At 45.1% G+C, this 27,785-nt stretch overlaps 1 protein-coding gene across 1 annotated transcript in view; it reads right to left on the bottom strand.

Annotated features, from left to right (window-relative positions):
* Nucleotides 1–27,351, bottom strand: part of LOC142364560 (protein ELYS-like) — a 32,935-nt gene extending 5,584 nt beyond the window's left edge. Inside the window, 24 exon segments of the mRNA XM_075444261.1 lie at nt 1,522–1,645; nt 1,647–3,052; nt 3,055–3,346; nt 4,213–4,390; nt 8,376–8,418; nt 8,421–8,485; nt 9,407–9,509; nt 10,971–11,400; nt 12,423–12,620; nt 13,919–14,114; nt 15,103–15,165; nt 15,345–15,537; nt 15,623–15,770; nt 16,512–16,640; nt 17,242–17,303; nt 17,773–17,954; nt 18,043–18,175; nt 19,420–19,570; nt 21,269–21,353; nt 22,157–22,273; nt 22,704–22,911; nt 23,623–23,803; nt 25,816–26,069; nt 27,231–27,351. Coding sequence (XP_075300376.1) covers nt 1,522–1,645; nt 1,647–3,052; nt 3,055–3,346; nt 4,213–4,390; nt 8,376–8,418; nt 8,421–8,485; nt 9,407–9,509; nt 10,971–11,400; nt 12,423–12,620; nt 13,919–14,114; nt 15,103–15,165; nt 15,345–15,537; nt 15,623–15,770; nt 16,512–16,640; nt 17,242–17,303; nt 17,773–17,954; nt 18,043–18,175; nt 19,420–19,570; nt 21,269–21,353; nt 22,157–22,273; nt 22,704–22,911; nt 23,623–23,803; nt 25,816–26,069; nt 27,231–27,351 — 5,062 coding nt within the window.
* Nucleotides 27,352–27,785: the final 434 nt, after the last annotated feature.

Genomic DNA, 27,785 nt, shown 5'->3' with positions numbered 1-27,785 from the left:
CTCCCATGATGTCCTCCTAGGGAAGCTGAGGAAGTGTGGGCTGGATGAGTGGTCGGTGAAGTGGATAGAGAACTGGCTGAATGGCAGAACTCAGAGGGTTGTCATCAGCGGCGCTGAGTCTAGTTGGAGGCTGGTGACAAGTGGTGTCCCCCAGGGGTCAGTACTGGGCCCAGTCTTGTTTAACTTCTTCATCAACGACCTGGATGAAGAGTTAGAATGTACCCTCAGCAAGTTTGCTGACGACACCAAACTGGGAGGTGTGGTAGATACACCAGAAGGCTGTGCTGCCATTCAGCGTGACCTGGATAGGCTGGAAAGCTGGGCAGAGAGGAACCTGATGAGGTTCAACAAGGGCAAGTGCAGGGTCCTGCACCTGGGGAGGAACAACCTCATGCACCAGTACAGGCTTGGGGTGGACCTGCTGGAGAGCAGCTCTGCGGAGAGGGACCTGGGTGTCCTGGTGGACGACAGGTTAACCATGAGCCAGCAGTGTGCCCTGGCTGCCAAGAAAGCCAATGGGATCCTGGGGTGCATCAAGAAGAGTGTGGCCAGCAGGACGAGGGAGGTTCTCCTTCCCCTCTACACTGCCCTGGTGAGGCCTCATCTGGAGTACTGTGTCCAGTTCTGGGCTCCCCAGTTCAAGAAAGATGAAGAGCTACTGGAGAGAGTCCAGCGGAGGGCTACGAGGATGGTGAGGGGACTGGAGCATCTCCCCCACGAGGAGAGGTTGAGGGAACTGGGCTTGTTCAGCCTGAAGAAGAGAAGGCTGCGAGGGGACCTTATAAATGCCTACAAATATCTGAAGGGTGGGTGTCAGGAGGATGGGGCCAAGCTCTTTTCAGTGGTGCCCAGTGACAGGACAAGGGGCAATGGGCACAAACTGAGGCACAGGAAGTTCCGTCTGAACATGAGGAAGAACTTCTTCTCTCTGAGGGTGACGGAGCCCTGGAACAGGCTGCCCAGGGAGGTTGTGGAGTCTCCTTCTCTGGAGATATTCAAGACCCGCCTGGACAAGATCCTGTGCAGCCTACTGTAGGTGCCCCTGCTTCGGCAGGGGGGTTGGACTAGATGACCCACAGAGGTCCCTTCCAACCCCTATTATTCTGTGATTCTGTGAATTAAACAGCTCTATAGTTTGTTGCAAGATGCAGCTCATCTTAACTTAAAAACCAAGCAGGATTTGGAAGCGTGCCTCCTTTAGCTCTCTGTTGGGATGGCAATCACATACTAACAGATGACCTCCACTTTTCAAAACTGACAGAAATCACGGTCATGAAAAAAATCCAGCTTAAAATTCCATTCATTCTACTCAGATGAGCCGCCTCCTCCTCTGCTTCCATCGCAGCTAGCCAGCCAGTCACGTAGAGTTAGGAAAAAAGCTGAATTGCCTCTTTCCAAATTTTTTATTTTGTATGGCTACATTCTTTACAATACTTAAAGCCAACAACCCCACAGGCTGTTTTCTGTGGCTTACAAAAAAACCATTGTGCCCCACTTTGCATATAAACATAGTGCCCCTACCTTTACATTTCTTTGTCAGCTTTGTCAGAGGAGGAGAGAAAAGAAAGGACTCATTTTCCTCAACAGGCGGCTTCTGATGCACAGCAGTTTTGCAGGATCTGGTTCTTCTAATACGATCTGTTAAAAGTTCGTGATGTTTCACCACATCCTGACGGGCTTCTGTCTTCGGGCAGCAAAGGACTGCCATCAGCTCCGTGGGGGAAGGCCTCCTCCACTACTGATCGTCTCTTCCTGCCCCGACGCCCTGTCCTTACTGTAGTCCTGGGTGCGGTTGATTCCTCAGCTGGCTGTGCAGGTGTTTGCTCATGAGCAGCTGCTTGTTCTGCCTGAGCACGTGGAACCCTTCTTGTTCTTCTCCGAGGAGTATCAAGGATTTCCACCTTCCCACCTGAACGGAAGCCATCCTGAGCAGAGACGGCTTCTGTGTCTGCCGCCAAGAGATTTTGTGCCCTCTTCCTAGCACTTCTTCGAGGAGTGACAGGACGCGTCAATTCGGGTTGAGGAAACGCTGATTTAGACATATCCAGGTCAGCATTTTCTGACACTTCTGATGAACTCAGTTGTCTTCTTCTGCCTCTTTTAGATGGCACAGGTAAAAGGAGTTCGTCACTAGGCTGCATCTCTTCATCCTTGACAGTAACTTCAGTAAACTGTAAATTAACGCTTTTCAGCTTTCTGGCACTTCTGCTGGGACTGACTGCCGTTTTTATCTTGCGATCAGTGTCAGTCTGGCCAGTTTCCTGACCTCCTGCAGAACTTTTTCCTCCTCTCGTGCTTTTTGAAGTAGCAGAAGCAAGAAGGCTACCTTCAGCAAGAGAAGTTGCCTCATTAGCCTCTTTCAAGAGTTCAGATGCAGCTTCCCTTGCTCTCCTCAACCCTCTTCTTGGAGTAACGGCTGCAGACTGCGGACTGACGGACAATGTTGGTCCGTCGGAATGGCTGCTTTCTACTTTTTCTAAATTTGTCTGTTTAGGCTTCCTACCTCTCCTAGGAGTAACAGGCGTCACAGGTATTTGCTCATCTTGAGCATTTTCTTGTGCGTGAAGACTAGAAGGCTCAGACGCTTCCTTTGTGCGCCTAGTACTGCTCCTCGGAGACAGTCCAAGCAGAACTGGTTTGTCTGGCTTCAGTACTTGCTGAGCATCTGCCGATGGAATTCTTGGACTTCTACTCACTTGTCCCCTTGTGCGTTTTCTAGAAGCGATGACATACTCTGCTCCATGCCTGCTGGCTTCATCTGCCACTCCTTCTGGCATAGCTGTCATGGCAGCTTTTGCCTTCTGCAGTCGAGTTCCCTTTCTACCTAGGCTTTGATGAATAGATTGTTCTACAACTTCAGCTGTAAATTCTTTACTTCTCGTGTCCTTGATTACATCCAGTAAGTTCTCAGCAATAGAGTTAATGGGTTCAGGCGCATATGGGTGCGACTCTGCAATATTTTGAGATTCCTGATCGCTCGTTACAGTGGACACCGCGTGTGTAACGTGTTCTTGTTTCTCAGCATTTCCTGAATTGTTCACAGGTTTTTCCTCGTTGTTGCACCAGCCGGCTTAGAAGCATCTGCTAAGGTAGGGTCTCCCATCTCCGCTTCACCTTCTTCTCCTTCCAAGACTAAACTAAAATTACTCTGAGGTATAAAAAGCTCTCCGTCTCCCTCAGCCGCACCACATTCACCCTCTTCATTGTCAGGCAAATCGCATGCAAACTGTTGCTCTATAGTATCGTAGCCGTGTTGAAGATTGCCTGATGGATGTAGTTCGCTATATGGTGACATTTCAGGTGCTTCATCTGAGGTTTGTGCCTTGACCACACTATCTTCAATAACCTAAAGTTAAAAAATGTCTGTTAATCCCTTAGGAGTCACCAAACAGACCAACTTCAAACGGAGCTAGAGGAAATGGAGGACAGTGAAATGCTGCCTTGCCTTTCACATCTCCACTGGATGTAAAGTTAGAAACACACCATGTACTCTCTGCTACAGGTAAGAGTTTGTGCGTTTAAGGGACAATGGGGAAAAACCTGGGACAACTGGAGAATCTCTAGTTCTAATTCTCAGTCCATGTAAACAACCTCTTCAAATCCAAGGCTTTAAACAGCCACGTTTTTCACAAAACAAAACAAAACAAAACAAAAAAAAAAAAGAAAAGAAAAAAGAGTGTTAGGTATCTGGAAATATCTTGACACCGAAATTAACTCATAACTGGGAGTTCTGTTTAATGAGGAACAAATAGTAAAGGACCTAAGCACCTAAATCATTCTGACAATTAGTTTGCTTCCCACAGCATTTTCTCCTTCGATAAATGCCACCCAGGTTCGAAAAGCTGCACTCCCCAACATAGCTTATTGTCTTTAACATTACAACTATTTCTTTTTTAAGTCAAAGAAATGTTCCAGTTCTAGTAAACCAAATGAATGCACGGTTATTTTCAAAAATAGTTCAGGTGCTCTTCTTGTACTACTGCAGCTTTCAGAGGCCCAGATCTTGGCAGGTTCTACTCTGTGTGTTCGAGGTACAGAAAACGCATAGCAGAAAAACACATCTGCCCTTACGTAATGAGGTTTCAACTTGTGTTAAGCAACTAAAAAAACTGAGATGGTTTTGTGTGCCTTCTAACTGTCGGCAAGACAGGACTGTCCTCAACTGGCAAAGTGTTTTCCTTTTTGTAGAAGATGGGAAAATAGTTCACTTACCCTACTTTCCTCTGCTGTAGGAAGATTGTTAGAAGCAGTTGTTTCTGCCTGGGGAAAAGGAACATTTCCTTCAACTTCAGCTGCTCCTAGGTTATGTTCTTCAGGTGTATCCACACACTTCCCCTCAAGGCCATTTTCTGAATGAGTACCGACCATATTCTCACTGTCAAGGATACTTCTCACTGTGGATAGTTAGGGCCTGGCGGTCGGAAGATGTCGCGCTGTACGGAAAGGTAGGCCCCCCCCTCCTCTCCTGATAACCAGTAGCGTTTAGCCCATGGTGTAAGCAGACGGAAGTGACGCTGTAAACCTAAGCTATATAATACTGTGCTACCCGTCAATAAACGCCATTTGCTGTCCACCACATTGGTGTCTGCGAGCTGATGGCCCGAGCGGCCGGGGGGTAGGTCGCCGTGCCGTTCCTGAACCAGGTCGCCACGCCAACAAAGGCAATAAGTGGTGCCGAAACCCGGGAAAGACTCGCCTGGAGTCGGGTGAACGGCGGCCGGAGCGGCAGGACCAGCCCGGCGGGGAGGACGCTCCCGGACCAACAAGGAGGATGGAAGCCCTTGTGAAGGTCGTATCGCAATTACATAAGCAGTGGGGAATTGATTGTAAGCCCAAAGATTTTACGCTCGCAGTTGCGAGGCTTTTGCAAATTGGGGTCATTGACCAGCCGGTGGATATTCTCCACCCTGAGGTGTGGGATAAGTGCACTAAAGCGTTAGCCGAGGAAACGATGTCCTCGGGTTGTGGGAAAAAGCTTAAGTCGTGGGGGAAAGTCGTGCAGGCCCTGCAGAAAGCTATACAAGAGCAGGAGACCTGGAAGGCGGCAAAGAACTGTTTGTTAGCTACCCCAAAATTGGGAATCGGGGCAGCTACACAGACTTCGCACCCCCCAGACGATAACGGTTCTGCTGAGCCTAAAAATCAGCAAGAGGGTGACACGTCCCCTCAACTCCCGGACCCCGATCCGCTTACAGAGGGAGAGAAACAAGCTAAATCCTTCTGGGGCGGGTTAGCCAAGGAGGCTAGGGGCGCCGCGAAAGAAACAGAGTCTGATAAAGTCTGGGCCACACCACCGCCCTATGCGCCCCAAGATGGCACCGAGCACAAAGGGGAAAGGCGGGATGAAAATTCCTTTGGTGATAACAGGGAGGAAGCGCTAAAGTTATCAAGCGCACACAAAGGGGAGGCGGAGGAGAACAGGGGGGAGAGGAGCGGTAGGAGCGACCTAGAAGGGGAAAGGGGGGCCAGCGGGGGGCAGAGAGCCAACCAGCGCGTGCATTTCAAAAGGTGTGCTTGTGAGGTGGGCACCCCGCCGAGCGGAGGGCGGGGTGGGCCCGGGCGGGGGGAGGAGCGGCCCGCCCATAGGGGAGGGGGCCGGAGCTCGGCAAAAAGGTACTGGAGACCAGAAGTAACCAGTCAGTCGAGTTCCGACTCCGAATCAGACACTAGCGGGGATGAGTGGCTCGTAACTAATTTAAGTTTAGAAGAGAAGAAAACAAAGATAAATAAAGTCAAGAGCCAAAATATCCCCATCCAAATTAAAGAGAAACCGCGAGGGGGAGAAATCCCTCTCACGGACTGGAGGAAAATAAAGATTACGTGCGCCGACTGGACCCCATCGGCCGCACTAGCGTTCCCGGTCCGGGTGACGGACGGGGGACAGAGGGTCCACACACCGATAAACCCTAAGGATATACAAGCGATTGTTAAGGCAATCGCAGATAAAGGCCTTAATTCTGCCATTGTCTCCGCCCTCATAGATGGTGTCTTCGGGGGAGACGATATGCTCCCGTTCGATATAAAACAAACTTGTAGATTGATCTTTGACGGGGCAGGGATGATCGTTTTTAAACAAGAATGGGAGGACAACTGTGCGAGGCAATTGGCCCAAGTAACTGGGGCAGACCATCCACTGCATGGCTCCAGCCTGCAGCGGTTAATGGGCACAGATCCCACAATGATTACTCCCCAGGCACAAGCCCAGGGCCTGCGGGCCCACGAAGTCATTACAACTACTCATGCGGCCAGAGAAGCTATTCGCATAGCCTCTAGAGTCATTGCCAAACCATCGCCATGGTCCACAATTAAGCAAAGTGAAAGTGAGAGTTTCACAACATTTGTGGATCGTCTCCAAGCAGCGGTCGATTCTTCGGCCTTGCCTGCAGAGGGAAAAGGCCCGGTCATAGCAGAATGTTTACGTCAGCAGTGTAATTCGACAACCAAAGAAATCCTGCGATCACTATCAGCGGGGTCGAGTATCGCAGACATGATTAAGCATGTCGCAAAGGAAGAGCATCTAACCCCGATCCAGGTGGCTGTTCGCACCATACTAGCCAGAATAAAACTAATGAAAACTGTGAGTTTTTGTTCACAGGACCGGATCATCGGACACCCCCATAACCCGCACACCCTGACGACAAAAGAAGATGACAAGTCAGCAAACGTTCTGTCCAAGCCTGGAAGTTCCTCACTATCAGAAGTTGTGTTACAAAATAGGAGGGGAATGGATATTCTTTTCTTGCGACAGGGAGGCCTCTGCGCTGCATTAGGGGAAGAGTGCTGTTTTTATGCTGATCACACTGGAGTAGTCAGAGATACCATGGCCAAACTTAGAGAAGGTCTAGAAAAAGAAAAAGAGACAAAGAAGCCCAACAAGGATGGTTCGAATCGTGGTTTAACCATTCGCCATGGTTAACCACCCTGATATCCACCTTGATAGGGCCGATCGCGATGATCGTAATGACACTAATTTTTGGACCCTGTATACTGAACAAGATCGTGTCATTCGTCAAGAGTCGGCTAGAGAAAGTTAACATCATGTTCGTAGAACACCAACAACTGCTTTAAAAATGTACCTACCCAGTGTTATCCTCAATCGTCCCTAAAAGTTACCTCAACTTCTACCCGTTTACTGTGCCTTATGTTTTCTATTCAAGTTTATAGCATATACTTTTTAACACTACTGTACAATATAGAATAAAAATAAGAATAACAATAGAATTTTTAAGATTATATTTTAGATAATTTACAAATGCATTTGTCTAAGGTACCTTATCTTTGTAATCGTAAGATTTTAATATTTACATTTTTAAAATTGTAGTTAAGGTTAAGTAAAGTTAAGTCTCGCCAGATATTAAGTTTAAGTCTTAAAGTTAAGTATTAACACTTTTATATTTTATATTAACCTATTTAGTTAAGCATAAGGAGGGGGGAAATGTGGATAGTTAGGGCCTGGCGGTCGGAAGATGTCGCGCTGTACGGAAAGGTAGGCCCCCCCCTCCTCTCCTGATAACCAGTAGCGTTTAGCCCATGGTGTAAGCAGACGGAAGTGACGCTGTAAACCTAAGCTATATAATACTGTGCTACCCGTCAATAAACGCCATTTGCTGTCCACCACATTGGTGTCTGCGAGCTGATGGCCCGAGCGGCCGGGGGGTAGGTCGCCGTGCCGTTCCTGAACCAGGTCGCCACGCCAACAAAGGCAACATCTCACAGCTGGAAGAGATTTCCATAATTCTAACTTAACTGCTCTATAAATGACACAGGTTTAAGCAACAGGAAGTAACAGAGGGAGCAGGAGCCAACAATGCACTTCTCCATCCTGCCACCTATATTGGCCTTTCTCCAAAAACTAGAGGCCAGAACTCTCTCTCTGGTAAAGCAGGTGCCCCACAACAACAACAACAAATATCAAAAAAATAAAAAAGAGGAAGGGGAAAATCAGCTAGCAAGTCCATAGAGGAGAACAACCACAGAGGAAAGGGTGGCTGGAAAGGCACACTGACAGCTCATTAGCCTTCACAGCCTAAGTATTGAGGATGCATCATCCTGTAAAACAGTAACTCAAGCAGCAGATCCCACAGCACACAAATGACAAGTGGTGTGCAATGTTAAAATACACACTGATCTCTCCTTCTAAGATTTTAAACTCTAACAGTTTTCTCAATTTCTTTAGCAAGCACAGGAACATTCGCTCTGCATTTTCTACAAGGACTTTCTTGGAGGAGGGCATTCTCTCTGCAGTGTAATGAAAGGTAGCAGTAACACGCTACTACTATCTCAGTCTGGCTCTTCTGCAGTGGTGTGGCAAACTGCACATTTTACTCCTGGAGTTCAGCTACCTCAACTCACTTAACGTCTCCATCATACAGTACATACGTTCACTGTCCACCTCCCAGGAGTCAGAAAGCTGTGGTTTGTTGCAACCGCTATGGCTTTTTCTTCTGATGAAGAGGACATTTTGGACTCCTGGTGCTCTGTTTCTCTTCATCAACAGAAAGAGAAAAATTCATCATCAAGCTACAAAACAAACCTCAAGGAGCTCTACCGATTACCTTCTCACTGTGAAGTCTTCAAGTTTCAAAACAGAAGGAACTAAGAACAATTAGGAGGTCCTTTACCAGCATATCTACCTCCAAGTTGTGGCTCCCTTTATGCAATGAATCAAGTACTTCACATTCTTCCCAGCTATCCAACGCTAGATAACAACATAACAGAGCTCTCTTAAAGAACAACCTGTTATTAGTCTTCTGTAGAAAGAGACCAATTGCTACGTTGCAGGTTGCGAACGAACTCAACGAAAGTCTGCCCCAGTATTTGTTACCACTTGAAATCAATGGTGATTTCGTTACGAACCCTCTCTGTCTGTATCACTAAGCAGCTGCAGCTTTTAAATATCTGGTGAGAAAGCTGCTTCCTTTTCCACAAACAAACAGCTCCTAATTGAGCACGCACAGAAAACAGAAATTAGGTGTATCAAATAGTGCCAAAAAATATTCAAACCCCTAAACAAACCTGCTAACAGTACAGGAATCTCAGGTATAATTTTTAGCTATGCCGTTTTCAGACAAAAGCAGGGCTTGTGTTCACAGTATCTGCACAGTAACCTTCAAGCTGCAGAAAGGTTTATAGAGCCAGTCACATGAAGTCTTTATCACTACACTCGGGGGTCTCCAGTGATTTCGAAAACAGGCTCAGATTGACTGTTTTCAGTCAAGCTAGGCAATCTGACTTCCGTTCACGCCACGTTAGTTCTTTTCACAGACAGTCAGGAATAGAAAAGCCGTTCTAGTTCAGAGCACAGGAGAGAACCAATTCCAGGTCAAAAATCATAGTTTTCAACCACAGGAAAGCCAGCGGCTCCATGTTGTGTGAACCCAAAGAGGTATCTATTTTGTAAACTTACCCTTCACGTGCAGTCCCAAAAGCACCAGCCTCAGCAGCTTTAAATGCCAATGTACTGCCCTCAGGAAGGGCAAGACATTCAGCCCTTGATTCTTCCTCAACTCCTACAAAAGCAGACAGACGGATAAATGCCCTGTTGCACGTAACATCCTTTCTTTAAAAGTGCTCCTCTGATTTTAAAGTGAGCCTCGATGCATTTCACCTCGGATAGTGATCTAACAAAATAACGCCACCAAGACTTCAAACGCACAGAAAGTCTGCATTCTTCTTTCCAGCGAAAGAAGACCGATGCATAATTTTGGTCAAGAAAAAATAAGGCCCATCCATACTCTGTTTACAAAGTAAACTTGATTGGTTACTGAGCTAATACATAAAAACGCCAGAAAACATCCCTCCTTCTTTACATTGACTAGTAACTTTTCTTATTTCTCTTTGGATATTTCTCTCATTCCAGCCATGCTTCTTTCTTCTCTTGGCTCCACTTCCCCTCTTCAACAAGAATGCATCTAAGGTCTTTTCTTGTTCTCGTCTCTAGCGATTGACTGGTGGTGTTGGAACCCAACTGCTTGCTAACCTGTTTTTATCTCAGCGGGTTCCACTAGAGATACAAAACATCCTCCTCTTCTTCATTCTTTCTACTGTCTGCTTCCTCCAGCTCCAGCAATTACCTGTGCAGACAGCATGCAGGACTGGGATGATTTTGCTAGCCCAGGCCAAACAAGAGCTATGCTGACTGCCCCCTCGTGCTTCCCCACTACTGAAATTGTACAGAACTCTTTGTACCATAGCCCACTAAGAACAAAGGTACAGGGACTTGAACAGACTGAGCTCTGTTTGTCAAATACCGACTGTGGCAGTGTTGGCACATCTTCTTCCTCTTCCTCTGCTACTTTCGTTCCCAGCTCTTCATCACTGCTCACCAGCTGGTGAGTTGCATCTCCTCTAAGCTGCCAGCAGGCCTGCCCATAGCAACACATCCTCAGCAGCTGGGCTGGCTTGAATGAGTTGAATGGAGCTGAATTACCAAAGACCAACTGAAACAGTTGGTAAAAGGCTGCATAAGATGTTGACACAGCAAAGCGAGCAAGTGTAGCTGCAAAGACAAGCAGCTGCACAAGCAAGACACACATCCAGAAGAAAACTATTTAACTAGTGAGGTGGTGAAAAAAAAAAAAAAACAATGAAAAAGAAAAATATCTATCTGGTCAAAGCACGCCACACACTAAACTTGCCGTAAAATCCGCAGCCTACAGAAATACCCCTAAAACATAAACCAGAAACCTAAGCTATCAACTTGTATCCCTCTGAAAACTCCCACAAATCACTGCTGCCTCTCAGCTGCACTTACACACCAGAAATTCCAGCCAAAAGCAGCAGACATTCATAATGCCCAGGATACCTAAAGAAGGACTCAAACCACGGTGGCAGTTTTAAAAGCCTAGCACAAGGAACTGCCTAGGACACTTAGCAACGCTCCTCGTTAACTGTTGCATTCATCACTCATTTAACCTCTTGAAGACATTGGAAACATTCAGACACTTCAGTTAGCCTAGGATGAAACACACCAGGTTCTTTCTTTTCTTCTGAGGAATCTGCTTGTTCCATCCAGAAAGGTTTATCTTCAGCCATTTCACTGTCTTCTTCCTTCTCCAATTCTTGAAAACCGGCAGTTTCTTCAGTGGAAGAATTAGCTGGTTTAGCAGCTATAAAGATGACATCGTCTTCAAAATCGCCAGGTGATTTTGCATCGTGATACTCCAAAGTAGTTTGGTCTGACCTGGCAGAGAAGTTACTGTTTTCTCTGCTGACATCTATTTCCTCCAAACCATCTCCAGGTATGCTTTCTGAAGACTCTTCCATTTCAGTACGACCATCCTCAGGATTGCTCTGAGGAAAAAGAGCTGGTTTATCTCTACTTTGAGACCAAGCATCCTCCACCACGCCATGACAATCCTCAGATGAAGCTCCAGGTGGTGCTTTGTCATCTTTTGTTACCTTATTTTTTAAGAAAAACAAAAACATTTGTGATGAATAACATGCATATGCTTTTTGTCACAGCAAGAAAAAAAAAAAAAAAAACAAAAAACTGATATTTGTCACCTTTACAAGTGTCACCTGAAGCAAGGTGCTACAAAATTCTGCCTTATTCTCTAGCACTATCTCAGCTTTCCAAGTGGAGTGTGAAAATTAATCACGCTTTTGACGGCTGCTTAGGGTTTCCACGACCTTGGAGAATTCAGATGAAGTGGGTCTTGTAAGTGCTTGCGTATACAGCATGTGTACAAAAAGCTGATATATGGGTAGATACTAGCACATGCCCCTGATCTTGGTACATTACTTTGGCAACCACGTGACGAGCTGACTCAGGAAATCCAACTGACAGAACAAAAGGCGGAGTAGGAGGGGGCAGCCTTCTGAGAAACCAACTTCATCTGACAACTGTATGAATGCTACCTGTGGTGCAAGGCAAGAAGCAAAACCAAGAACTTCAGGGCTAGAGATCCGACAACAGGACAGCTCTCTTCATCAGGAGTCTGCTGTTACCATAACTGAAGTAAACCCAGCCTTGCGAAAAGAGAGACTTGAAAGTCAATACAGCTCAGGCCTTCTGTTGCTTTCAGAGAGGTTTCATTCACAAAGCTGAACAAACCCAGATAACTGGCTCAATCCACAGTCCCCACCTTCCTGCCACACCACCATTTGAGAAGGTAGAGAGGGAAGCTGAACTAGCAATTTGGAACAACCACAGCTCCTAACAACACCCGAGTAAAAACTGCCAAGGTCACTGGTGGGTTTTATGAATGTGTTCCTGCAGGCACGTGATGCTACAGAAGGTCTAACATAACCTTGCGTTGACCAAATTCAAGTCTGCCATTCTGACTTGCAAATCCAATTCTCAATAGGAAGAGGTTTGGCAAACTTGAAAAGAAAAAAACATAGATCAAACCACAGTCTATAGAGCCTTTACATGAACTCTACAAATTCATACAAAAATCACTGACTACAGCCCAGCTTACCCCAGCAGTCCATTTTGCATTTGTGTTCTCTTCCATGAAAGATACTTTAGGTTTCTTTGCTGGTACAGGAGGAGTAACTGATTGTCCTGGAGATGTACAGGGACTTGCTGGGGCTGTGGTGCGAAGGCTGGATTTCAGAATAGACTTTGGTGTTAAGCCAGGAAAACCAGAAGCAGACGCGGCCAAAACTTTAGCTCTCTATGAAAAGAAATAAATATATGTCACTTAAAACCAATTACAGCTTCAAAACTGAAGACTCCCCTTGTCAAAAGTATTAGCTTCAGCTACAAACTGACTTTGCACCAGCAGAGAGGACAAAGATCAACCTCTGCACAGCTCTTTTTCAAAAGGTACACAGATCTCAAAGCCCAAGCTTTTCGTCTTTCATTTGGCTGTTTGGGTTTCTTTTTATTTAAACGCCGACATCAAATGTTCTTGTTTCAAATTAATTTCTGGATGAATCAAGAATATGGCATCTTGTTGTCTGCAGTGTGATCTCCCCTCCCAGTAATTTCTGCAATTTCTACACTGCTCTTCTAAAAGACATGCAACTTCCAAGGTCACCCCGGACACAGCGACTGAAAACACTGCCACCCAAAATGGCAATCAGCAAAGCAACAGCGACAGCTAACTTTTTCACTCCTTCATCAATCCTCGCACTCGACTAACTTGAGTGGCACTGCTGTAAAGATACCGACACATCTTCGTCTAGAAGCGTGCCGGTCTTCTTCCCTCAGCTCAAAACAGATTTCACAGTGTCGAAAGGGTCGCAAAGGAGGATAATGAATCTAACTTCATGGTATGGGCCATATTTAAGAAGAAGAAAATGGTGATAATGCAGAGAGATCACAACTGTTTTGTTCAGGTAGGCAAAGGCAAGAAGATCAGCACCGAGAAGACAGGTCACATGACATTTCCTCGCATGATAGGAGTTGCATGCCAGTGAATGGAAATACAGTTTAACACTGGCACCTAATAACTAAAATTACTGCCCAAAGCCATCACTGAATTTGGCAGAGACCGACATCACTTAGCTGACCTCACTCAGTTGTCATTCACTGAACTGGGTTAAGACACTGAAGCAGATCTCCTCTGGCTTGTAGGTGTGCAAGGCAGACTATACAGGGCCACTGCGCACTTGCAGAATGAGCTGCTTCAGCTACACATAGCGTCTTGAAGTATCCAAGTATATTGAAAAGTCCTATTTTAATTTATTTGGCTCCATGCCGTAAAAAACAAGTGTATTTCACAAAGCTATGGCACAACGTGCATCCTGCCATTAACTCAGAACTAAACTTCCCCTCTTCAAGACTCTTCCCGACGTACTGCTTCCAAAAGGACTGTCTACACAATAACCGCAGGCAGACTGAAAATATTCCACAAGTGGAATCCAACAGGGTTGGTGTTACATACTTTGGGGGTTTCATTTGAAACCAGGTTTACAGGCTACGGGCTTTTGGTTTGGTTGGTTGTTACTGTTTTTCCAAAACACAAACCTTAACCACAAGAGGAGTCTCCAGTAACTTCAGCTCCGATGCTCTGGCGAACTTGTTTTGTGAGATGGAACCGAGCATGCTGGATTTCAATGGGCTGGATGCCATGAAGGAAGGAGCAGCTGTGCATGGTGACTGCCAGCTGCCACCCTGTGCTGCAGAGCACGAAGAAACAGGACGAGCCACCAAATCCAGCAGCCTGTTCAGATACACAATTTAACATTGGAACATTAATAAAAAATGAAAACAATAACGCTGCGTTTCAAGAAATCCGTGGTGACACATAGCACAAATAGCCTTAATGAAGAAGACAGCCAAGTGAACCCTCACTGATGGGGTTATGTACCAGGCCCATGAACAAGTTACGGGCATTTTCTTTTAGTTAATGATTTCTTTACATTTCGTACTTCATCATTCCCGCACGGGAAGGACATGGACCTGTCAAAGCGGGGCCAGAGAAGGGGCACAAATTTGATCTCAGGGGGCTGGAACACCTCTCCTAGGAAGAAAGGCTGAGAGAGTTGGAGCTGTTCAGCCTGGAGAAGGGAAGGCTGCAGGCAGACCTTAGAGCAGCCTCCCAGTACCTGAAAGGGGCCTACAAGAAAGCTGCAGAGGGACTGCTTACAAGGCCTGGAGTGATAGGACAAGGGGTGATGGCTTTAAACCAAAAGGGGGAGGATTTCCATTAGGTGTAAGAAAGAATTTCTTGACGATGAGGGTGGTGAGGCACTGGCACAGGTTGCCCAGAGAAGCTGGGGATGCCCCCTCCGTGGCAGCGTTCAAGGCCAGGCTGGACAGGGCTTTGAGCAACCCGCTCTAGCGCAGGGTGCCCCTGCCCATGGTGCAGCGGCTGGAACTAGAGGATCTTGAAGGTCCCTTCCAACCCAAACCGTTCTGTCATTTCCTAAAGCACTGCCTCTGAGGCAAGAGCAATCCAATTACAAGTTGCTCAAGTGATGTCATTCTGCTGTCAGAAGAAAATGCATCTACATTTCAATGCTGGGACCTCTTCAAACCCTCCACTTAGCCGTGTCCCTAAATTGACCTTCTCTTGAACAGGTACAAAACCACATGCAAACAGCAGACATTGCAAACACAAGAAGTGTACATACACACACACAGATATATATATCCACACATGAGTAGCAAGACCTCTCTGAAATATTTGTTCTGTCGATCTACTCTACCTGGAACTTTTTTGTGAATATTTTGTAACTGGAGTTCCAACAAATGCATTGCATAACTCTGCACAAAAAAGATTATCGTAGCAGAAAAACTCTCTCTCGAGACATATTACTTCTGATGTATTGATTCTTATATGTTATATATTCTATGTGTAAAACAGACAAACAAAGCTTTATTCAGGTGCACCTTCCCTCCAAAACACTAACCTAATTCAAATGGATTTCTCTTTCTCTCTCTCTCTCTGTCTCCAAACACATGCCTCAAGACTGAACTTTGTTAAAAGGCTGCTTACCTATCACAGGGTGAGAAACTGGTCTTCTGCTCATTTGCTACCCACACTTCTCTGATGTTGGACAATACATTACAAGTTGACATTGAATGCAGTTTTCCTGCGTTAGCTAGTTTTGCTGTGGTTGATAAAATCTTTGGTCTTGCAACTGTAAAGCAAGAGGGAAAACATATCAGTCTGGGGTCATCAAAGTGATGGTTAGTTGCCCATCATAGTCCCCCCCTAAAAATTACCTTCTCTTAAGGCTGATGAAGGCAAATGGTAAGGCTTGGCTCTCTCTACAGCCAGCTTCCTTTGAGCTCTGGGAAGGATCTTGCCGTACTGCTCTAATAGGGAATGTCTGGCAGCTGCTCTCTCTCCCAAGCGAGGATCACGATCATTCTGATGAAGGAAAAGCACAAAGCAAAAAGTTAACTAATTCCAGGAATTTCATCGCGCAGAACTAACTGTGCTATTTCTAAGTAGTGAAGAAATGTCCCCTACACGTATAGTGAAACACGTCCACCGCACAGAACAGCAGCAGGTTCTCTAAGAGGAGCCAATGGGGCTAATGCAGCACAAGGCAAAGGCTACAGAGGTGAAGGCCTGCTTTGAGAGGCTGCAGAAAAGCCTGCTGATGAAGGAAACGTGAGGGGAAGCAGTGATGAAATTGTCAGGTAGAGCTGACAATTGTTTACCACAGCCCACTTCCTTGGAAGCCAATGATCACCTACACTGCAGCAAGCTCCTGTTTGCAACAGCTCTCATCCGTCTGAGACACTCACATCGACAGCTACCGCACGGAACCTAACGCTTTGGGAACCTGACAGGATGGGAGGTTGTTCTGAGGGAAAGATGCTTTTAGTTGTGCATGACCAGCACTGACTGCACGCTTCCTTGTGCGGACCTGTGGCACAGAACTAACAGACGGGTCTCTAAAGACAGCTCTGGTAGGGCTGTTCCCAGTCAAACTCCATAGGACGGATCTAAGACTACTACTACTTCTGCTAACTAAAGTCAACACCTGCATTTCAATGCAACTGGCAAAGATAATGGAAATCAGATGACCATGTCTCGTAGCCTCTACGGCCCTCTCAGACTAGACGGATGTAGCTCCCCCTTGACTCCCTGATACGCACTCACCTGACTCAAACTGGATGGCTCGACATCCACCACTGTTGGAGAGAGCAAGCCAGCTACAAGGCACCTGTTGTAGCTCTCATGAATGGCTTCGCTTATTGAAGGACCAGATTTGTTTAGAAAATTCAAGGTCTGAAACATCAGTCAAAATACAGATTAGGACAACCTTTTTATTTAATCACGCAGGTTCTGGAGAACCACTAAGAGAAAGAATGTAAGTGTTCACTCACACTTGTTACACTGTTCAGAAAGCTTGCATCAGTTATATGCTTCAGGTTAGCAATCTGAGTAAGCATTACTACCTAGAGTCTCACAGAGTGTAGGCAGCCAGTCTGACAGTTACAGTTTATCAAAGCAAGCCCCGTAACACCAAACATCAGCCCTTGCAATGCTTTATTAAGTATCTCCTAGCTTCTCTGTCAATACACAGGCCTTACTTTTTCCCTCACCATTGGCACAAACTACACTCTAGATAAGCTAAAACTAACACACAACTTGAAATCACACTTTGGAAGACCCTTTCCATGCTTGTTTGTGCAGAAGCTGATTTATGCCAGAAATACTGGCATAAAACATTACCCTTTGCATCAAACTGGAGGGATATAACTGCAATGGTGCGTGTGGATGGGCAGGACGAGCAGAGAGTGCTCTCTGACACTGAAAGCAGTGCAACAGAAAACCTAGAAAAGGCACGTCTCTTGACATTCTCCAGAAAGAAACAGTAAAAGATCACCTCCTTCTTGAAGCCGGTGCAAGTCACGTGAACAACTCCGGAGCTCAGCAAGCACGTACCATCTGCAGAAACAATGAAAGTTTGACAGCCTTCCATACTCTCACTGTTATGTCATGGCCAGTTTACATTTCTGAAATCGCAGCATCTGGAAGGTGAGAACTGAGCACCCATTTGCTTCATCTGATCGCTTCCAAACTTGTCCAAAAAAATCATTACTGCCTGAGGAAATTTCATCTCTAGCGCTGCAGCGGTGCTGCACTTTGAGCTTCAGTTCAAAGCCATTTCATTTTATCACCATCCCCACTTCACAGGCTACATTACAAAAGCACCAAACCCCAAAACTCAGCAGACTCCCAGACAGGTTTCACAACATTAAATGCCTTCTCACTACAACATAATCAGAGTTGGCTGGGGGGGAGGTTGCTGGGTTTTGGTTTGCCTTTTGAGTGACAAACAAAGAACATGAGAACCAATAAATGGCACCTGACCTCCACTGAAGCTCATCACTATTAAAAGCAGTGAAATACCTACCAAAATTATAGGTGCTTGGATGAAAAAACTGCTCAGGTGGTGGATAAGAAGGCGGAACTCCCCGACTTAGACTCCGCTCGTGTACCAGAATATCCAAAATGAGGTTTGGAGACGTCATGCTTATTACAGCATCCAGTGACCACAGTGCAAAATAGGGGCAGTCATCAAGGAATTCTTCTGGCCTTCAAGAAAACAAGTGCATAAGCTACACGCCACCTTTCAAACGACTTCTTGGTAGGGGTATGGAAAACAACTCCATAAAAAATCTACCTTAATGGATCCGGCATTTGAGCATGACACCAGCGATTAATGTCAAACACACCCAAATAAGTGGATGGTTTTCCCTGACCATCCATATTCACTTGCCAGCTGAAGACTGATACACTGGTTTCAGGAGATATTACTGTAAAAGACAAGACATTGGTTCTTAGAGGTAGAAAATATGAGATAGCTGATCGTTTTAAAACACCACTTTCTGGCTTGGCTTTGTTCTGTTTTAGCACTCGTGAAACACAGCAATTCCTAAGATGAGTTAAATCATTAAATCATTTCGCAATTAAAAAGATTAATTAAAACAAAATTACGGACTAGCAAACAGCTCTGTGATAAGGTTCAGTCATATTGCCCCTTCTTCTTGTTCAGACTGCATCGGTTCCAAGCCAAAGCAAATACACAGTTATTAGCTGCTTAAGTGTTCCATACATGAAGAGCTGATCAAGCGACCTTTAGCTAGATGACCAGTTTGGCAAAACAAAATATGCTTGGAACACATACATTGCTACTTTTAGAAAGCATACAGATGATTATCGGACACACTTCAAGGTGAGGCCTCACCAGGGCCCAGTACACGGGGCTGATCACTACCCTGCTGCTGCTGGCCACACTATTTCTGCTACAAGCCAGGAGGCCGTTGGCCTTCTTGGCCACCTGGGCACATGGCCAGCTCATACTCACCTGACTCTCGACCGACACTCCCAGGTCCTTTTCCTCCAGGCAGCTTTCCAGACACTCTGCCCCAAGCCTGAAGCATTACACACGGTTGTTGTGACCCAAGCACACGACCCGGCACTTGGCCGTGTTGAATCTCATGCAATTGGCCTCAGCCTATAGATCCAGCCTGTCCAGACCCCTCTGGAGACCCTCCCTACCCTCAAGCAGATCAACATTCCCACCCACCTTAGTGTCATCTGGAGACTCACTGAGGATGCACTCGTTCCCCTCGTGCGGACAACTGACAGAGATATTAAACAGAACTCGCCCTGATACTGAGCCCTGAGGAACACCCCTTGTAACCAGCTGCCCTGTTTCAACAGGGGAAAAAAAATCAGGTAGCGTTCCTAAGCAAAGGAGGAAATTCTCTCATGCCTCCAAGATGACAGCTGGAGGAAGAAAACGACTGGCCAGCATTATACAGATGACCCCACCATACATGGCTATAGCATGTCAGCCAGCATACAAGGAAACTTATTTTTTCCTTTAAAGAAGTCCCACACAACTTTAGCACCCAATTTTTCTTTTTAAATAACCCAAACAAGCATGTCTCTACTGATATTTAAGACTTTTGGACTCGGGTACAGAACAGAATTCATTGCTTAGATTCCAACACCATTTCTTTTAGAATAACCACACATGGACGTCACAACACACCTTCATTAACGCTCTCCTCTCTGTCAACACGGTTGCAAAATTTTTCCACAGTCTGACAGCTGAGTAGCTTGGTATTGCTGATCTGCCCTCTCAAGGGAAAGACTCCATCCGTGAGATCTAAACTGTACCTTTCGTCACAGTATTCCAAACCCTGAGGAAAAAATAAAAGAAGAGAGAAAAGGGCCCGTTGAGGTGAGAACATACATTATACCGAAATAGCAAAGAACGTATCTATCTAATAGAAAATGCTTACTATATTGTATATTCCCCACGAGCTTATTTCTGATGGCAAAGAGAAACTCCCTGTCACCACTTAAAGCAGGGCGGCAATAAACTCAGTGGCAGACGCTCTATTAAGACCTCACCCTCCCACCAGAGGAAGGGTAAAGGAGGAAAAGGGAGAGACACGTACAAATCGAATATGTCGCCGGTCACAAACGCAAGAACCTAATTTGATCACTTTGGGTGCCTTTCTAAAAGAGCACCAAGGGGAATTTCTAGCAGACACACATTTAAAAGCTGCTGAAACATTTCAGCCCTCAGAGGTGAAAACGGACACTCGGCAAATCTTGTTCAGGAAAGGAAGATGACCAAGGCAAAGAATTGCCAACTAGGAAAAGGTCCCACATTTTAACATTAAAGTGTCGAGACAGAATAAAATACCCACGAGAGGAAGGGCTATAGGCAACCGGGTTTTCTTGCAAAGCAGCCCACACTACAAGGTCTTGTCTTGGCCACTGCAAAGACTGTACTTACAAAGAACTTTTAAAAGAGCATAAAGCAAAGCAGAAGTTCAAAAATGAAACTGAAGAAATATTAAAGGCACTTCGTCCTATCAACCTGCCAAAGGCCTTACAGGACACTACAAGAGATGCAGAAGTGCACTGCAACAAAAGCCCTTTTACAACTAAAAACCCAGTCAGGGTGCTCTGTGCCTCCAGAGCCCTGTATATTTATGTCAGAAAAAAATGCCCATAAAGAGATGACATCCACATTTAGAACCTGCGGAATCACTTGAAGATATTTACACCTTGGTGCCATGAGAGACAATGCCTTTTAAAGAAACACCACCTTTTCCAAACACCAAACCTTTCTCTATTCAAAAGCAACATTTACAAATGAGGAAAGACCTGTCCTATATGCAAGGACCAAGGTCAAAACTTCATCTCATCCCCAAAATTAAAGAAAGCACACAGTCCCTATAAAAACAGAGAACTATGAGACAAGAGTCGCCCCTATTTCGTTCCGTACCTACTGAGAATATGCAAGAGAAAGTATCAAAACAGGAGGAAAGAATTGCTCTGACTGATTACGGAAGAGTTTCAAGCATACTACTGAATGGAATTAGACGTTACACAGATGCATCTTCAGTCTGTTTGATAGCTGAGATATAATGATACCTCCTCTCTATTTTAAACACAACATCTTTGGAGCCAGTTCTAAAAATTTATGTATCCTCTTTGGACCAAATCATACCACTGTTGTTCTGTCTTGACTTCTCTTGCTGGCTTTAAGAGGAGATGTCACAGGTAACCCAGCCAAAAAGTAGAACGAGCTACCTGTATAGCGACTAACTTTCAGGATCAACACTGAAGAGACACTGCAGGTACATTTCATCTGAACTCCAGTTAACAGAGAGCAAAAGAAAAACAAGAATATAAACCAAAAGATATAGGACCGTATTTTAGGAAAGAACAAAGGCCATGCCCCAAGAAGACTCAGCAAAAGATTATTTGTTCTTGCTAGACATCTCTGAATTTTGATGGTAAAGATTTACCCTGACAAGTTAACTGCTACTCACTTAGAGAAAATGACTCTTTTCGTCTTTTTGCATACATGCACGTCTTACCTCATACATGACTTGTCCTGATGCCAGGAGTTTTCTCTCACCAAATGCTAACTGCAACAGATGCAAACTCACAACATCACCTTCACTGAAAAAGGTATAAACGATGACATTTGATTACAAAGCTGCTTTATAGTTCTCGTTTTCATTTCTTCGTAGCAGGCTCTTGCTCAAAAGAAAAACACTGCTTCCCATAATTGGTAATTGCTCACACTTAGCCACTAAAACATGAAGAAGGCAGTGTTGACACTAACAGCTGCAGGGGCCAATGCTAACCATGCAATTTGAAAGCCTTAACCTCTTGCATGGACTCCACATTGCTGGAACTTGCTCTTCACAGGGCAGAGTTCTTGATCAAAACTGCTTTAAAGTCAAACTTTAAAAGATTCTCACTCTATGAACAGCTGAGCTGATTCAATAGCTTGCTGATGCTGAAGGAGAGAGAGATCTTTCTCCTCTTCTTCCTTCCCTTCCCAGCAAGTTCCAGTCCCTCTCTTGCATACACTGAGCCCTTCACACACCAATTCCATTCGTTAGCCCTGCACGAAACCACTGACTTTTCTGCTGAACGGCCATCTAATGCTATTTTAATACCATGGTGCAAATATCAAACAGATCATGAAGCAGTCATCAAGAAACAAAGGAACGCCATTAAGAAGGCGAGCACAAACATACAGCCACTGTTGCTTTGCCTTCTTCCAGAAGGCATGAACTATCAGCTCACCCTTCATGTCTGGTCAATCCTGTAAAAATTGCGTCATAACACATTACATACCCGAGAGAATCTCCTGCACAACTAAAGAAACAAAACAAATGCACATGTATCAACTGTATGTGAAGAAATATTTAAAAAAAAAAACCAACAGTGACTCATAGAAAGTTTTTATTCACCTTTCTTGTGTAGACTGAACAGCCCACAAATAGCAACAATTGCGAGGATCATTCTCAGGCTCTTGAAACGTGACAGCATAGACAGGAATCCTTCCTCCTTCGAGCTGAGAGTGGTGCCTACAGAGTTAAGGAAAAAAAAAACAAAGAAAAAAAATAGAAAAAGTGACCCTACTGTTTGTAGAAGGGTAGAAGCATCTCCTCAGAAAACAGCACCTTACATGCTTGTCCTCAACGAACAGATAGTCAGACTTCCATCTCAAACAAGTGAGTCAAGGTAGCTACTACTTTTTAGGCAACAGTCAAGAGGTGAGGAAATTACTGTCCATCTAACACAATAACCTGGATTTATGTCCTCCTCTGCCTGAGGATATGCAACATAACTGATCCCTTCAGTTGCCAAGCAAAAGGTTATTGCTATTCTTGTAGCATACATAAATATTCAATTTGAAATGCAACATATCTTGTTTATCTTTTGTAAACAAATTTACAACAGCTACAAACAGACCTCTGCACCTCCAGGCATGGCCAAGGGTAAAGGCCTACTTACTCCCTCTTCAAAGTTTTCATATTCCATAGTGACAGGTAGCCATCCGAAAAACCCACAACGAGCTGATTGCTTCTGCTGATGTAGCACAGGCTTGATATTGCTGATCCTGAAGGATTTTGTAGTTGGAAACAGAGATGGCTCCCTTCTCTGGTCGCAGCTTCTCTTCTCTGTGGAACTTCAGCAGGAATTCTACTGACAACTTCTAGACCTATGCACACAGAACCACGCAACAAATGAATGTGTTATGCCATTTACATTGCATGTTCAACACTGACGTGACAACACGTAGAATCTCATTCTACCATCCCAGGCAAAATACCCACTTATGCAACACTTCTTTGCCACTTCCCTTTTGGTCATCTTCAAAGAACAGAAGAACTCTCCGATCGGACAGGTATTCTCACTCCTATTTCAAAACCAGGTAAAAGTCTAACCTTCATAGACAAATTCTTCTTGGACTCTGTAAATCAGGAGTTCGGGCCTCCTGATGGGGCTATTTCAAATTATTCATCCAAAGGCGCCATTTTTGAGCAGTCAGATCTATTTTAAAAAACAAGCCTAAAATTTGCCCCAACTCAATTAACAGAAGCAGCAGCACTTTCCCGAGAAATAGGCCACCTCTGACACAACCGCCTATCAGGCAGCTGCACGACTCACATGGTAAAACTCCTACACCTCACTGGCAAGAATCATCCTGACGGAGGGACCTTGGCAGCAGGGAGGCGCTTACAGCATTAGAAGGAGTGTTAAGCCACTCCCGTTTTAATCGGTTCAGGACTGTACGATGACAGCCCGCCATCTGTAACCAGCAGTCGTGAATGGCTGCACGCTCCTGCCTTCAAAGCGGGATGCCTGTTGTTTATTGCAAAGACACACGTTGTCTTACTGGTAAACGCAAGTTTTAAAACTGCAGGCTTACCTGATGCTTCTAGCTCATTCTGTTTGCAAGATAAATCATCCAAACAAAGGTCAACCAGAAGCAGATGACCAACATCTGTAGCCACTGCTGCCACTCCAAAGAGCCACTGCAGGCTCTGGTGAAGGTGCCGAGTGCTGACACTGGGTCCTCCGTGATTAGTGATGGGTTCTATAGCAGTTACCTACAGGAAAACTACAAGTTAATAGTGAAGCTGTTTGACAAGCTAAATAGAAATCACTCCGAGGTGAAGGCACAAGAAGAATTAGCACGGCACAAACAAGAAAGTAAATACAGGATCATAAGACTTCAAAAAGAGCATTGTTTCCCAATCACAGCAAAAGGAGGGGGATGGGGGGGGGGGAAAGGAACGGAACGGGAGGCCTGTACAAAAATCTGTTGCTGCCTTCCATTTACTAGATTTCCTGTGGTTATTTCACTGAATTAACTTCAACTTCAATGCTGCATTCTAGTATTACAGCCTACCAATGTCCATTTCCTGCTTAGAAATAACGAACTCCAAGAAAACAGAAAAAATTAGTCACATGCAAGAAACTTCATCATGTTGAAGGGACTGAAGGACAAAACTAAGTTGAGTTCTCCCACTGCTCACAGCCCATCAGCTCTGTGATACCATCGATGCCTTCTTTGCCAAACAGCTTTTAGGATAAATCATGGCTGTACGTCAGACGAGGCAACAGCCGAGTTGCATGGCAGACGCACCACTTCCATGTGAAGGAAACACTTCTGGAAAGTGTTGAAGCGAGAGAGCGGCTTGGTCAACCGCACACTAGTCCTCACTTAGAACAAAAATAACCACCCGATAAAGTAGAAGCAGTTTTAGATGCACACCAGCACATCTAGGAATGTGAACAAAAATTTTAAAAGCCAGCCTAAAGCAATGGCAAAGAGAACAGCAGCTTGTTAGATGAAAAGCCAGCTCCAGCTAAAGGGAGACGTGCACACTGCTCTTGCACAGGCAAAGCGCTCTGCATGCGGCTTTAGGACAAAGCGAAGACAGACCTGTCAGCACCTGCAACACGTCCCAGGACAACACTGACTGCTAGCGCAGAGAGACGAGCACGTGAAGACTCCTGCACTAAAGCTATACAACAAAAGATCACGGGCTATCCTTTCGCCTGCTTACAAAATGCCACATAACAGAAACAGGGAGCTTTACACCACCAACAAAGTTGTACCTGAAAAGAAAACAAAGAAGTGAGCATCACAAGGGAGCGCATTGCTTTATAGACACTTTTTTTAGCCGCACAGCTAGGGAAAAATAACCAAAGCCCTCAGCCCCAAAGCTATCTCCTCTCCCAGATCCAGCACTTGCTATGACTACACTCCCTGCCAGTCTGCCACACAATTCACCTTTCCTCTTGCTCACAAGCATCGAATCTTTAGAAAGACCTATGGTAACTCAGACAACTTGGCTTTGTTTCAGATTTCCTTTAAATCCAGTTAAATTTCCAATCTTCTCTGCTACTCCAAGGACTTTCAAACACATTTGGACCGAAAGGCAGTCGTACAGTCACTAGAAATACCCTGTATTAATAGACTAATGGCTTGACACATTGGACCAGAGGTACTCGAAGTTAGCGTTAACCTGTGCAACTTCGTTGTCCACAGAACACACACCCACACGGAAAATAGTCCATAAATTCAGGTGCTGATTAAAGCCTTAAAACAGTCATGACAAACAGTGCAGAAAGTGATGTGAAGTACAGATCTGCATTTGACTTGAAAAAACAATCTGTCTGAAAATCAGAGAAACAGTTGGGCAGATTAAAAACAGGTACGATGTTCTGTCTACTTTGGAAGTAAGAGTTAGAGGACAAATTCACATCATATGGGCAGTGGCCAAGTGCAAGTTTTGTTGGCTTGGTTTTGCTTGCGCTTACTCCCACTCACAGTTTTGAAGTTAACAGTCCAGCTAGCAATACCTGTGCTCTGTCTACGCTGATCTAAATTCTCCAGTAGCAAAAAGAAAGCAAAAGACCAAATATGCTTGGAATCAGGAGCATTCAGGGCATAGGAGCAAAAGCTCAGACAAGCTTTGCTTTATTCCAGAATTCATAACCTTCAGCACACAACAACCAAGTTGTCCCACCAAGGCTTCTTCATAGTTTCTCCTGAACCACTTCTCTGTGGTATAGAAAAACTCCCTCACACAGCTGATGAAAAAGTACGTACCTTTCCTGGAAGAACAACCGCTTTAACCACTCGTGATGTTCCAAGGTCGTACAGACAGAGAACACTTCCCTCTGCTTCTTCCAACCCAACCAGCAGTCCAGTTCTCTTCTGCCAGGAAAACTCCTTTACCGCACGAACAGTGGGAGGCTGCTTCTTTGCCCCCCTGAAACAGTATGCAGAGCGCCGCTCTCCTGTCACAGAGTTCACTACCTCAAGATGAGGACCACACGCCAGCCATGCTAGCCCATTTCTCCCTGTAAGAGAAATGGAAGCTGACTAAAGCACATTTCCAACGGAAGGTTGGAGACAACTGAAAAAATCACAGTCACTGCCCCTTTCCTTCAATAAAAGTACCGCCTTACCGAATCCCGGTCAGTTCTTTCAAATCACCCATTGAAATTCTCAAGCAATACATCTTAAAATCAACACCCTTATTATTTTCCACTTGACTGTCTGGGATAAAGATGACAATACATTGATCTATACTCTTTCTACCACCTGCAGCTTCGTATTACTAGAAGTCATCTAGATGCGTATGAGAATACAAGCCTTGCAGTGTACTTCAAGCAGAACAACTCTAAGCCAATTCATTTCTAGTTTATTAATTTCACTTGACGCATGCCTGCTTTGGCAGGGATTTGGGCTTCACACCTTAAAATGGGCACTGTGTTAGGAAATTTACACTTCTACACGGGATGTTTACACATTCCGTTGCGCTCAACTCCTTCAAGCTCAAAGGAAGTATTAACTCAAGTCCTGCATTTCCAGCCAGGTAGACAGATTCTACCTCGTCTTAAGAGAAGCCAAGACATCCCGACAAGCACCCAGCTCCACTTTCAGATCGCCTAGAAAGGCAACTACCTCATCTGCTTAGCCACTTTCAGCAGCTCGCACTGCGTACTCATCAGCACCCTAGTAAATACTTTGGAAATACGGCTGCAGAGCTTAACAGACTTGTCCTCTTCCTCCCGTTTCTATTCAGACCAAAAAAGAAAGAGCAGAGGGCTTTGCCTCTGGAACATTGCAGTAGAACGATTTCTGCCTGTGATGCTATCACGGTCGCAGAGCTTGAGCCGGTGCAAATGCAAACGGCCCCAAACAACACTCGTACTTTTGCGAAAACTGCCTTTTATTTCATTAGAAATTGAGGAGGGCTCACAGACGCCGCATGTTTACGGAAATTCTTTTAATAGCACAAGATTGGTGCAGGTGCTTGTAATTTGAAAGTTTAACTATACTAAAGTTTTAATATTGGCATTTATAATCGATAAAACACCTTTTGTGCTCTCTCTAAACCTGGTGAGTCACCTTGACCACACCAACCTGACACAGCTGATACCATGACCCGATGCTTCAGGTAACCTCCAGGCAATGACAACTTCATACCAAGACCAAATTCAAAGGTAAACACTCACCTCCAGAAAACTTCCCGTGCAGCACAGAATCCAGGGTGTTCTCATCTTCCCCAAGGGCCTGAACAGTCACCTCTGGAAACTGCAGCAGACTGCTGGTTACCTGAGCTCTTAGGCCTCACATTTTTCACTGTAAAGAAAGAAAGAAACACAAAAATGGACTCACAGCAGCCATAAAGGTTTTTGACATTGACAGAAGTTTCATCAGTGTGCAGTCAATAATCTCCTATACAGCTTTTCCTTAAAAGATGGCACTCAGGAGAATTTCTGATCTCACAACTAAGCAAGAGGAGAATCGTTTGCTGTTCTGACGCCTATGAGATCACCAACAACAAGTGGCACAGAGGGATCGACAAGATCAAGAACAGGAACAGACCAAATGCACTGAGTGCAACTCTACACACATGGATTAGGAAGACGGGATCTAAGAAAAACGGTGTTTTCACAAGTTTCCCAGTAACAGGTAAAAGTTCCCATTTGTCCTTTCCCTTGATTTTATACATCCCTATTTATTGTCTGTTGCCTTCTCGCAGATTTCACGCATCATTATGCCTTGTT

The sequence above is a fragment of the Opisthocomus hoazin genome, chromosome 2 (assembly GCF_030867145.1).
Source record: "Opisthocomus hoazin isolate bOpiHoa1 chromosome 2, bOpiHoa1.hap1, whole genome shotgun sequence".
In the NCBI taxonomy this organism is placed as follows: domain Eukaryota; kingdom Metazoa; phylum Chordata; class Aves; order Opisthocomiformes; family Opisthocomidae; genus Opisthocomus; species Opisthocomus hoazin.
This window is presented reverse-complemented; position numbering and strand designations above follow the sequence as displayed.